This window comes from Capra hircus, chromosome 3 (genome assembly GCF_001704415.2).
Source record: "Capra hircus breed San Clemente chromosome 3, ASM170441v1, whole genome shotgun sequence".
In the NCBI taxonomy this organism is placed as follows: Eukaryota; Metazoa; Chordata; class Mammalia; order Artiodactyla; family Bovidae; genus Capra; species Capra hircus.
Window position 1 is genome coordinate 97606040 of NC_030810.1, and position 13722 is coordinate 97619761.

At 39.8% G+C, this 13722-nt stretch overlaps 1 protein-coding gene across 11 annotated transcripts in view; it reads left to right on the forward strand.

The window, feature by feature from the left end:
- The window catches only part of PDE4DIP (phosphodiesterase 4D interacting protein), a 244857-nt gene that overhangs the window by 126782 nt on the left and 104353 nt on the right, over positions 1–13722 (forward strand). For 10 of the 11 annotated variants that reach the window (XM_018045995.1, XM_018045991.1, XM_018045987.1 and 7 more), the window contains 4 exons: positions 2629–2705; positions 5253–5376; positions 5562–5737; positions 9724–9841. In XM_018045995.1, coding sequence (XP_017901484.1) covers positions 2629–2705; positions 5253–5376; positions 5562–5737; positions 9724–9841 — 495 coding nt within the window. The remainder of the gene's footprint in view (positions 1–2628; positions 2706–5252; positions 5377–5561; positions 5738–9723; positions 9842–13722) is intronic. The other variant, XM_018045988.1, reaches the window with a different exon arrangement.

Consider the following 13722-nt stretch of genomic DNA (forward strand, 5'->3'; position numbering starts at 1 on the left):
GGGAAAGGGTACCCCACTCCAGTATTCTGGCCTGGAGAAGTCCCTGGGGTTGCAAAGAGACAGACATGACTGAGTGCTTTTCACTTTCACTTTTCACTAGCTTGGTCATAGCTTTTCTTCCAAGGAGCAAGCGTCTTTTAATTTCATGACTATAGTCACCATCTGCAGTGATTTTGGAGCCCAAGAAAATAAAGTCTGCCACTGTTTCCTTTGTCTTCCCATCTTTTTGCTGTGAAGTGATGGGACTGGATACCAAGATTTTAGTTTTCTGAATGTTGATTTGGTATGTTCTTCTTTCTCTAGTTGTTTTAGGTGTAATGTTGTTTATTTGTGGAACATAGTGTGAAAACTATTGCTAATTAATATACTGCTGCTGCTGCTGCTAAGTTGCTTCAGTCGTGTCCAACTCTATGCAACCCCGTAGATGGCAGCCCACCAGGCTCCTCTGTCGCTGGGATTCTCCAGGCAAGAATACTGGAGTAGGTTGCCATTTCCTTCTCCAATGCATGCATACATGCTAAGTTGCTTCAGTCATATCTGACTCTGTGCCACCCCATAGACGGCAGCCCACCAGGTTCTGCTGTCCCTGGGATTCTCTAGGCAAGAATACTGGAGTGGGTTGCCATTTCCTTCTCTACCTAATTAATATAGTGGGTAATAATGAATCTATTCTGATGCTGAAAGGATTGATACATTTTGCATTAAAAAAATTTTTTTTAAACTGGTCAGGCAAAAAATTTTCTCTTGATTTTTAAGAAAGGTGGTTTGTTTGTTTGTTTTTTAGAGATTCACTGTGTCACAGCTTCTTCTGGAGCAGAATTTTTTAAACCTCTATTTTTTAAAGGAATAGCCACATTGTAGATTATATGAGCAGTGGATCAATTTATAGAGTTAAAATTGAAGACTTGGAAAAAAATTTCTGTTCTTTAATTTTATATCTATATGGGATGATGAATGTTCACTAAGGTCATTTCATTATGTATGTAAGTCATTATGCTCTACCCTTTAAACTTATACAGTGGTGTATGTCAAATATATCTCAATAGAACTGGAAGGGGGGCGGGAAAGGTATGGTATGTCAAATAAAAGGATAATCTTTTTTTAAAAAATTCTTGGAAAGGAGTCAGGTAATTGGTTACTCTTTTTTTTTTTTTAACCTAATTGTATATCTTTGAACACCAAGAATGGAAATCAGTTCAGGAGAATTTTGTGTTTAACATGGATTGGTGTTAAGATTCCAGTCAAGTGATGTTTCCTGAAACAAAACAAGCTACCAACACAGAGAAAATATAACTAAACACAGTTAATCTGTAAACTCATTGTTAGCCTAGTACTCTAGTTCTAGATACTAATTCTCCAGGCAAGAATACCGGAGTGGGTTTCCTTTCCCTTCTCCAGGGGATCTTTCCAACCCAGGGATTGAACCCAGGTCTCCAGCATTACAGGCAGATTCTTTACCATCGGAACCACAAGGGAAGCCCCATACTCTTCTGGGGACATGTAGAAAGAGAGAGACTCTCTCCTCCCCAGCCACTCTTTCCTGAGTACATACATTTGCATAGGTATCTTGACAAAGAGCTGACAACATTTGGTGATAGGATAAGCAAATACAGTCAAATTCAGATTCTCTTCAGCTGTATATAGAATTTAACAGTTTACATTTGAATACTTGCTAATGGAGAATGGAGAAATGTGATTAACTATGCAGGAATTTTTCTGAAGAGAATGGTTACAGAGGGTTAAAATTTAATGTTGTAAATTGGAATGTACTTACATTTCCATGTGGTAGATTTTGAAATTACCATGAAATTACCTTGATCCACCAGAATAATTGATTGTTATCCACCAGAATAAAAGATTTATGATCTAATCTTGTAAGATGAGACTGTTTTAGCAGTTTTCTGTGAGGCTCATAAACTTTGTTGTCTGTTTGCTTGGATAGATAAAATGATAAAACCTAGAGAAGTAACTGTATTTATTCTTTTTTTCCCTCCTTTTCATTTCTCTTTTCTACTTACTTAGATTGAACATCTGTTTGTGTGCAGGTGCCCAGGATATTCCACCTTTGGTGTAATTATTTTCTTTCCTTTGTATGGCATATTATTAATTTAATATGTGATTATGGCTGAGAACTTCAGCTATCCCAGTCAGGAAAGGAAAACTATTGTTTTTGTAAGTAATAATAGCAAATTTTAAAAAACCAACTTAGTTATTTACAATATTGTGTTAGTTTCAGATGTATAGCAAAGTGATTCAGATATGTGTGTGTATAGTGGTATGTACTCGATAATCCCATACTTTTAATTTATCTCCCACCTCCACTTTGGTAATCATAAGTTTGTTTTCTATGTCTGTAAGTCTGTTTCTGTTTTGTAAATAAGTTCATTTGTGTCACATTTTATATTCCACATCTGTGTGTGTTAGTCGCTCAAGTCATGTCCGACTCTCTGCGACCCCATGGACTGGAGCCCACCAGGCTCTTGTCCATGGGATTCTCCAGGCAAGGATACTGGAGTGGGTTGCCATTTCCTTCTCCACGTATAAGTGGTATCATATAATATTTGTCTTTCTCTGTCTAACCGGGTGTCTGTGGCAGTTAATGATAATTAAGGCCTGTTTGCTTTTCAGAACATCGAGTTGAAGGTTGAAGTAGAGAGCCTGAAACGAGAACTCCAGGGCAAGAGACAGCATCTGGATAAAACATGGTGAGTTGCAGTTTGAACTAGTTGAGCTCTTGGTTCTTTCCAGAGGCTGGCTCATTTAGCTGTAACCAAATTCTTTAACCTTAATTCTGGCATTTGAGTGCTGTATCCAATTTAGGAGTTGAGACAAGAGGCCTTCTTTTCCTTGGACTCTAAGTCTGAGAGACATTGAAGTAGATTGTAATGTCATCAAACCTAAGCCTGTAAACTTCCTAGTCAATAATCTACAAAGAACATCCAGGGTTGACACAGAATTTGGGGGAAATGGGTACTCTCATATACTGCTGGTAAGAATGCAAATTATGGTAACATTTTTAGAATGTAGTACTAGTTATGAAAGTAAAAAATTAATGCTTTCTTTGATCAAATAATTCCTAAAAGGAATTTATTCATTATAAATAAAAATATAAGCATAACAGGATAAATATATAAGGATATTAATCACATCATTTTTTGTAATTGCAAAAAAAATTTAAAAAACTATCCATCAATAGGACAATGGTTGAAAACATTTCAATATAAACATACTATGGAATATTATACAGTCATTAAAAATGAATTAGGTCTATATATTATTATCCTGGTGGGAAGTCCCTGATACACTAAGGGGCAAAGTGCTCAGTGATACTTAGAATATAAGTATCCTTTAGGTAAAGACAAACAACCTATGTGTACGTGTGCTTGGTTGAGTATGCATAGAAAAAACTGCAGGGTTACATACCAAACACTTTTACATTGCTTTTATCAAGAGAGTGAGACTGGAATTTGTGGTAGGGAGAAGACTTCATTATTTTTATATACAAATATTATTAGCATGGTTACTTTTATAATTAAAAAACCCCTTAGTTTTAAATGACAAATGTTACTGAATTTTTTACTGAAAATAATTTTCAGATTATGTCCTAGAATAAGTATATATTCAATCTGATCTGGCATTCCTTCTATCTCTATAGTATTTCTTGATACTTATTAATAGAGTGATAGTCCAGCAATATTAGAATACTCAAACTAGACTCAGCTGTACACAGTATGCTGATATTACTCTATTACTTACTAAGGCATTAAATGAGCTTATAGATTTTAGGAACATGTGAAATACCAATTGAGTTATAAATTTTGAGATTTGTATAGTGTATTTTTAATTATCATTTCAGCCTTTTATTAGATGGCATTATCCTATTTTTAGAAATGAGAAAGCTAAGGTACAGAGTGTTAAAGTCTTTGCAGATGAGTGGCAGAACCCACAACGTCTGGCATCAAGTTCAAGGCACTTCTGCTTTCACAACAGCTGTAGCCTGTTAAATCAGGCATTCCTGGCTAACTGAGTTACTCAGAAAATAAGTAACTTCAATCTTACCATATTGTACTTTGCTGTTGCCTATTACATTTTTCAAGGAATATGGAGTCAAAGTAAAAGTTTATTATTCTTGAGGTCTGCCTATTTAGGGGGGTCTTAGGTTATTCTCTTGACTGGTATCACTTGCACAACAAAGACCCTTCTACTCCCAAAAGGATGTATAATGACATGAGCTCAAGATAAATATAGTTTCCAGGACAGTGCTGAGTAGTGTCCACTTCGACCAAGGAATTCTATAATCCTTAAAGAAGCTCCATTTAGTTGCCATGGACACAACCTCTTGGGCCTAATATTAAAATACTCCTGGGCTTGGATAGAGCACCTTTGTTTTATCATGAGCCTGTGAAGGTTCAGTATTGTTCTCTCTACCCTGAAAACAAGAAGATGGCCAGTGGTTCTCAACAAATGGCTTAAAACAGGAATAAAATCAACCGGAATTAAGATCATTCAGCACCTGATACTGCCTTCAAATTCTAATCCTCAGACATCTAAGGGCAGCTGTTGTCAGCTATAAATAAGCTGGTGACACCTTACCCGCTTCGTGCTAGTGCCTGGACATTCATTCCTGAGGACATCAGAGAAGCAAAGCTGGCCCAGAACCCTGATCTTCCATAGATTAAATGTCCACTTTCTGCATGGGACCATGGGAAAACTGGATAGAACTCTGGGTAGGTAGCCCAGACTCAGGACAGTTTACAGGTTACTGGCTAGAAAGGACAAGAGCCTTTCTGTGGCTGTCCAGATGGATATTCTGTTCCAGCAACCTAAATGGAAGGAACACTCTAAGTTCAAATAGCAAGAAGTCAAGGAATGAGCAAAGGACTCTGGGAGAGCAGTCCAAATGGAAGAGTCCAGGGACAGGTGGCAGTGAACATGGATGCTGAGTTCTAAGCCATTTGATGACTACCTGCCTTTCAACTGAAAGCTTTTCCTCTTGAAGCTGTAGCAGTAGTGAAGCTTCTCGGGTGTCAAGTACATTCTGGCTGACAAGCAATACAAATTAGAATTCCTAAAAGATTATCTGAAAAGTTGGAATGAGCTGTTCCATGAATAATTGCAGTTCCACGAATAATTGCAGTTCCACAAATAATTTCTTCTCACCAGTGTGATTCAGAATTACTGAAACAGCCTGAATGGGTCCACTTGCTAAGTTATACAGCTGGCTGTGACTGGCTAACGTTCTGTGGTTTTAGCGCTGATGCGGAGAATATCAACAGCCATAATGAAGCTGAGCTCCGGCGCCAGTTTGAGGAGAGACAGCAGGAGACGGAGCATGTTTACGAGCTCCTGGAGAATAAGATCCAGCTTCTGCAAGAGGTGAGTATCCCCAGCTACGGCTTCCCTTTCACCTCTTTCCTGACTGCTCTGCCTCCTGGCCTTCACCTTTTCCCTCTCTACTTTCCTTCCTAAGCTCCTTAAGTGTCCCTGTGTTTCAGGGCTCCTAACCTAGGTGGGGGCTTTGCAGCTTCTTGGTTCTCATTCTTTTTTGTGTCTTCTTGCAGGAGTCCAGGCTAGCAAAAAATGAAGCTGCACGGATGGCGGCTCTGGTGGAAGCAGAGAAAGAGTGTAACCTGGAGCTCTCGGAGAAACTGAAAGGAGTCACCAAGGAGAGGGAAGGTGTACCAGGAGACCAGGTCAAATCTGACCAGTACACTGAGGCCCTGGCCCAGAGGGACAAGTAGGTACCTTTGGTACTGTATTTGCTACTTGTCTTTTGCCTGTTTTCCAGCAAGTGAGAGTATATAGCAGCTACACTGTTGCCTTTTAAGGACTTGTGGACCTTCACCATTTCCAAGACTTTATGGCTCCCCTAAGTAAAGAATATCTTTTTAGGGTTGAGTCTTTAATGGTATCCATTAACAGAACTGACTTGCTGGCAATCAGGAGATTTAAGTAGGTGTAAGTAGAACAATGGTCAAATGATAGTGAACAAGAGACATGATCACTTATTCACATGGATTGAGCACCTGCTGTATGCCAGTCACTGGACTAAGCACTCAGGTTACAGAGATGAAAGGCCCATTTCCTGCCATCAAGACACGTTATACATTATTAATAAGTTCTCTGGTAGAAATAACATGGGATATTCTGGGGTGTATAGGATTGTCATCTACTCAAGAGCAGAGTGCCACTGGAAGTTTCCTGGAGGAGGTGAAATCTGAGGTAGATTTTGAAGAGTGAATAGGAGTTGAAAGAAGCAATGTAGGAAGTGATTAGGGAGGAAACACCATTGAGGGGAGACACAGGGACAGGCATATTTTAAGACATATAATTAGTTCTACAGGACCAGAGTGGAGGGTCTGGGAAAGACCAGTGAGAGGTAAGCTGTATTGGGAAAAGGGCATCTGACTGTGCTGGCTTTGTATTTAAAAGGAACTTGAATTTTCTCATGAAGGTAAGTGGGCAGTTGTTGAGGGCAGGACTGTGTCTTGGTTATTCCAGCAACTTCTTAACTGTTCTCTTTACTTCTGGTCCTGCCTTTCTCCATTTTCATCCCAATCTAACAATTCAGAGAAGTTTTGAAATGAAATTGACAAATATTTAGCCTCTTCAATGCATGATACTACGGTGGCATAAAAAGCCTTAAGTGGTTTTTAACTGGATAGGTGAAAAACACACAGTATACACAGTGACCAGTGACCAAAGTGATCTTTTTGAGACACAAATCTGATCATATTATTGCAGAGCCGTTTGGAAAGTTCTCAACACCTTTAGAAAGTAAGATCTGTTCTTAGTGTGGCCATCAAAGCCTGTTGTGTTCTGACCCCTGATTTCCCCCAGACTCATCCCCTACCATGTCTCCTTCACATTTCACTGATTCCAGACTGGTAATAATAATGAAGACTAAGGTTTGCTGGGCTCTTACTGTATAACTGAGCTGAGTCCTTTATATTCTTGTTTAATTCTCCCATAAGGTTTAATTCTCTTGTAAAGTTAACAATCCCATGAGGTAGGGATTATTATAGTTTATAAAGGAAGAAATTGGCATTTAGAGAGTTATGTAACGTGGCTTCAGGCTTTGCTGGAATCCAGACCCCGAAGGCACCCCACCTCCAGAAGCATACAGTGCTATGTCAGGTACCCAGAATTTTGTTCATGCTCTTCCTTTGTGGGGAAACATCTGTGTTTTCCCCTCCTGGTGAACTCTTGTTCATTCTTCAGAACTCATGAAGGCATCAATGGTTACTTCTGTGAAGGCTTTCGTGACAGAAGTAAGTATTTATATTCTTGTTGTGTATGCGTGCATGCTCAGTCACTGAGTCATGTCCTACTCTTTGTGATCCCATAGACAGTAGCCCTCCAGGCTGCTCTGTCCATGGAATTTTCCAGGCAAGAATACTGGAGTGGGTTGTTATTTCCTACTCCAGGGGATCTTCCTGACCCAGGGGTCAAACCCGCGTCTCCTGTGTCTCCTGCATCAGCAAGTGGACTCTTTAGCACTGCACCACCTGGGAAGCCCTTGTTCTGTGTGCACATCCCTTAGTGTACAGTCTTCTGTGCATTGTCGTATTTTCTTTCAGATCTTCTCTGCTAGATTACCTGAGACTCTGTCCCATCTCTGTATTCCAGTGAACATTTGTCAAACCAAAAGGAAAAAAAAGACAGACATACCTAACAAATTAAAGGAGTTCACGTCAGACGGCCTTGAATAGCTTTGTAAAGTAGGAAAGTAGATCATCTGTAGAGACTGAGGGTCAAAGGGAATAGTAAGGTATGAGGCTTCGGAGAAGGCTATGGCACCCCAATCCAGTACTCTTGCCTGGAAAACTCCATGGAGGAAGGAGCCTGGCAGGCTGCAGTCCATGGGGTCGCTAAGTCGGGCATGACTGAGCGACTTCACTTTCACTTTTCACTTTCATGCATTGGAGAAGGAAATGGCAACCCACTCCAGTGTTCTTGCCTGGAGAATCCCAGGGATGGGGGAGCCTGGTGGGCTGCCGTCTATGGGGTCGCACAGAGTTGGACACGACTGAAGCGACTTAGCAGCAGCAGCAGCAGCAAGGTATGTGGCTTAAGAAAAGTAGAGATGTTCTGGCACAGATACCATGAGGAAGTTAATAATGAAGTCTGCATTCGTCATCATAACTATCATTGCAACTTGCATTCATATACATTTTTAAGTTTTTAAAGTTCTTTCTCATCCCCAAATCTAAGCTGATGCTCATACCTTAAATTAATTTATAATTTCTCTATGAGATTCCTACTTGACTTTCTGGTGCCCTTAACCTTTTGGCCATACCGTTTTCCTGCCAAGGTGCTGTCACTGTCTTAACATATGCTGTGTTGCATGCATGCTCAGTTGTGACCCCTGGGACTGTAGCCCACCAGGCTCCTCTATCCATGGGATTCTCCAGGCAAGAATACTGTCGTGAGTTGCCATTCCCTTTTCCAGGGGGTCTTCCTGACCCAGGGATCACACCTGCATTTCCTGCATATCCTGCATTGGCAGGCAGATTCTTTACCACTGAGCCATCTGGGAAGCCACACACACAGGAATAATAATCACAATCAGAAATTTTACATTCTATCACCAGCATGTTTTCCAAGGACAGGTATCTCTAGTACTCAGACTTACACACAAACAGCAAGGTATGTCTTGCACAAAACTGTTGATTTGAACCTGGGTTTATATACATCAGCACAGCATGCAGTCTTTGACAGCTGAATTCTGGCCTGAATTTCCAACCTCTTCTCTAGCCATTGTCTCTTCCCTGCCAGTAACTTTTCCCCATATATCTTGTATCTTCATGCCTTCATTCCTTTATTTAAACTCCTTCCTCTGAGCCTATAAAACAATCCAGTCTTCAAAATCTCTTCTCCTGAGCTTCCTTCAGGCTCCTCCAAGTCAAATGAATGACTTCTTCTCTATCTTTCTTCCTGTAGCTGCACGACAATACTCACTGTACTATTTGGTTCATACCTCTGGTAGGGTAGCGCTTATTATAGTCTATCTGTTGATATATCTGTGACTCCCTATTCCCAAGACTCTTGGCACACACACCAAAAAGGTTTTAACTTTCTGTAGAAATTGTGTATTTTCCAACTTTATATCACCAGTACATTGGGGATGCATTGAATTATATATATAATGTGTGTATGTGTGCCCAGTCAATGTCTGACTCTTTTTTGACCCCATGGATTGTAGCCCACCAGGCTCCTCTTCAGGGATTCTTCAGGCAAGAATACTGGAATGGGTTGCCATTGACTCCTCCAGGGGATCTTCCCTACCCAGAGATAGAACCCACATCTCTTGTCTCCTGCATTGGCAGGTGGATTCTTTACCACTGTGGCCCCTGGGAAGCCTATATACATAATGGTTGCTTGATAATTGTTTTTTTAACTGCAACAACAATAACAAATAAACAAAAAGACCCACAACTTCTGAGAGTTTTATACTTATGATCTATAGATCCATGGATTGACTTTGGGAGGTCTATGAACCTTCCATTATGACAATGTAGGCAAAAAACTCATTTGTGTATATATTGGGGGACTGGAGCCGAGAATGCATGGCTTACTGAAGAAAAGTATCAAAGAGTTCGATTATTTTAAAAAGGTAAAAACTTACTGTACCAGACCATGCTATCTTTGGAGTGGGCTGAAAAATAAAGTTAGTAATGTATCATGACCATAACTGTTGTTCTTACTTTTTCTTTGCTCTAGAAGAATTGAAGAGCTGAGTCAAAGCCTGGCTGCACAGGAGAAACTTGTAGAACAGCTGTCTCAAGAGAAACAGCAACTGCTACATCTGTTGGAGGAGCCAGCTGACATGGAAGTGCAGGTGAGGTTTGGGCTGTACTTCCTGAGGCACTTGCTTCATGCTTTAAGGAGCCCAACTTTACATATAAATGTGTTAGTCTTCTATTGCTGTGTAAACAATTACTGGGAACTCAGTGGTTCAAAACAACATGTATTTATTATTCCAGAGTTTCTGTGGGTCAAGAGTCCAGGCATGACTTAGCTGACTTTTCTGCTCAGGGTCTCACAAGTCTGAAATCAAGGTGTCAGCTGGGCTGCTTTCTCAGCCAGAGGATCACTTAGGGAAGGATCCACTTCTAAGCTCCCTCAAGTTGTTGGAAGAATATTGCTGTGTGATTGTAGTAGTTACGGCAGCTAGCTTATTCACAGCAGCAGTGGAGAGAGAGAGTCTCTTACTTCTCAACAGTCTTTTAAGGGGTTCACCTGATTAAGTCAAGCCATCAGTGTACTATCCCTTTTGGTTAACTTAAAGTCAACTGAGTAGGGATTTTAATTACATCTGCTACACCCCTTCACTTTTGCCATATAGTATTGCATAACTATGTAGTGGTATCCCTCACCTTTGCCATTAAATTAAAAGATGCTTACTCCTTGGAGGAAAAGTTATGACCAACCTAGATAGTATATTCAAAAGCAGAGACATTACTTTACCGACTAAGGTCCGTCTAGTCAAGGCTATGGTTTTTCCAGTGGTCATGTATGGATGTGAGAGTTAGACTGTGAAGAAAGCTGAGCACTGAAGAATTGATGCTTTTGAACTGTGGTGTTGGAGAAGACTCTTGCAAGTCCCTTGGACTGCAAGGAGATCCAACCAGTCCATTCTGAAGGAGATGAGCCCTGGAATTTCTTTGGAAGGAATGATGCTAAAGCTGAAGCTCCAGTACTTTGGCCACCTCATGTGAAGAGTTTACTCGTTGGGAAAGACTCTGATGCTGGGAGGGATTGGGGGCAGGAGGAGAAGGGGACGACAGAGGATGAGATGGACGTGAGTCTGAGTGAACTCCGGGAGATAGTGATGGACAGGAAGGCCTGGCGTGCTGTGATTCATGGGGTTGCAAGGAGTCGGACACGACTGAGTGACTGAACTATGACTGAACTATAACTATGTAGCAATATCCCTCACCTTTGCCATTTTCTGTTGGTTAGAGGCAAGTTACAGGTCTCTCCACATTCAAGGAGTGGGGATTATATGAAGGTGTGGATACCAGGAGGTGATGATCACAGAGGCCGTCTCAGGATTCTGCCTGCCACACAGTGATGTATAGCGATAGAGAATGCAGTGTGGTTTTAATATTGAGCAGAGAACCCTCACCGCTGTGAAAGTAATTGCGTTAATCTGTATGGTTGTTCTTGGAGGTTACCTCAGAAGGACCTCCTCTTCTTCATTCAACTTTTAATTTACTAAAAATATACTTTCCAAAGGAACCCTAGGATCCATCTCTGCTTAAGCAACATAAACAATTATGAGGTATTCTTACAAATTTTAGATCAATGATGAAGCAAAATGTGCAATTTAGTTTATTGGTCACATATACAAAGGTTGGAATCAGGTTAAAAAGAGCAGGGCTAACAATGAGTATAAAGCAATGTTTTCCACCCTTCCCATATCATGACAAAAAATAGCTAATAATAATAAACATGTAGAAAATGACATGATTTACAACATAATCAAGTTGCTTAAGTGACTTTTTCTATTTTTTCTTGTTATCAACTGCTCTTTTTTATTACTCAAGTCATAAATAGCAATTACATAAAATAATATCTGAAAATTCAAATAAGCAAAAAAATGTTTTCAATAGCTATGACCAATATAAAAGAAATATGGTTTTTAAAATTGAGACCCTGCACTAAATTTACTCATTAATTATAGTTTTAAATAGTAGCAAATGATAATATTTATAAGGGGTGGCAGAAATGGATGGAGCTCTCACTTGAAAGTGGCCAGCCTGGGTGTTTAGACCACGATGAGGGCAGAAGAAATCACTATCTTGACTGCACTGTCAACCCCTTGGACTCTAAATCCATTTTGGTGGAAAGCTCTGGTTAACAAACCCAGAAAATGATGTGCATACATGTAATTTGATAGATATGAGTAAAAATTAAAGTTCATAGGCTTTTTGCAGGATACATATTGAAATATATGGAAGATCCCACAGCACTTTAAAATTTGAAATAACTTGGTTGGAAATTAGAAGAACTGGATTTCTGTCCTGATTCTTTCTTTATTAAGTATGGATAGTCACTTCTATGGATACATCACTTCTCAGCCTCTATATGTGTAAAATGGGAAAATTTAGCCCAAATAATCTCCAGAGGATCCTTATAATTTTGACATTCTGAGTTCAGCATCATTGGGGAGAGTGTATAGTCCCCAAGATAAGCACTTTCAAAGAAAAATACTCATGTAAATTCTGAAATAAAATCACTCTCATTGTTCTAGTTTTATATTTACAGACACACTGATGTGATATATTTATGTACACATATTTATTTTCATTAGTATCTTTGGTAAGCACTGAAATGAGTATATGTAGTTAAATATTTGAATGCTAATAAGGAGAAATGAGTTGGTATCAGTTTTTAAAACAGACTTGAAGAATAGAAAAATTATAATTTCAGAGAGACTAAATTATTTACCAATCTATCCTAAAGGAATGCTTAGAATAAGTTAAGTACAGTGTCTAGAGGATAATAACATTGGGTGAGCAGAGAAAAGAAATATATCAAGTCACATAAATTGTACTAACTTGATATGCTTCTTTAATGTTGCTTGGACCTATAAAAGTTTATTGTTGTTACTGCCCAACATTTTGTACACTTGATCACATTGTGCTGTGAATTCTGTCAATCAGTATTTCCCAACCTTTTGCATAGAAAGCTCAGTTTCATAGGAGATAATTGAGGGTCTCTGTTACTCTGAAGTAAGTGACTGAGGCTGGTTGTGGTTAGAGGTGATTACCTGTGTTTACCTTCTGACCCGTCCACCACCTGAGACCTGAGGGCATGACATCTCAGCACAGGGGTGGGCCACTTTTTTAGATGTTGTCCAGAACACCCAAAATGGAAAGCTCTGCCATAGAGGGCCTCTGACAGTTGGTTCTCTCAAATGTGGAGGAGAGAAAGCCTCCCATAGTTCCCTTTCTAGTTACTCCCTTTGGGTCTGTGCCTTATGAAGGAAAAAATGAATCGGCACCAAGTGCTGCTCAGTATGCGTAGAATTGTTTCAGATTATCATTTCCTTCTCCAAGGGATCTTCCCGACCCAGAAGTTGAACCGAGTCTCCTGCATTGGCAGGCGGGTGGGTTCTTTACCACTGAACCACCTGGGAAGCCCAGTTATCATCTCTAAACAGCCCAAAGAAGACTGGCCAGAGAGTCAGCTATATAGTGAGTGTTCAGAGAATCCTCTGAAACTTCTCTCGATGTGTGTCCAGGTTCCAAAAGAAAACACTGTTTTGGTCACAGTGTTTCTGTCTTATATTCTATGGCCTAAACAGAAAGAAATTTGAAATTTGGGACTTTATTTAGTTTGGGACTATTTAGCCATGCTCAAGTGGTTCAGATTGTCATAATGAAAGGATATAGTCAAGTCCTTTTTAGAGAAATAATCTTGGTCCTTCAAGAACCAATTCTAATATGAAGTCTCTTGAGTTTTAATTAGGGAAGCAGAGTGGTATGAAAGAGTGAGCTCAGGTTTTGGCATTTGATTCCAACATAGACACTTTTTAGATGAATGGCCTTGAACAAGTTACATAGCCCTTCCAAGTACAATTTCCTCCTCTGTAATGTTCATCTCTTTGTAAGGATTAGAAATAATATGTGTATAGTGCCTAACAGTGCTCAAAACATGGTAACTACTGTTGTCATTATGCATGTCAACAACCTGGAAGAGAGTAAGGCTATT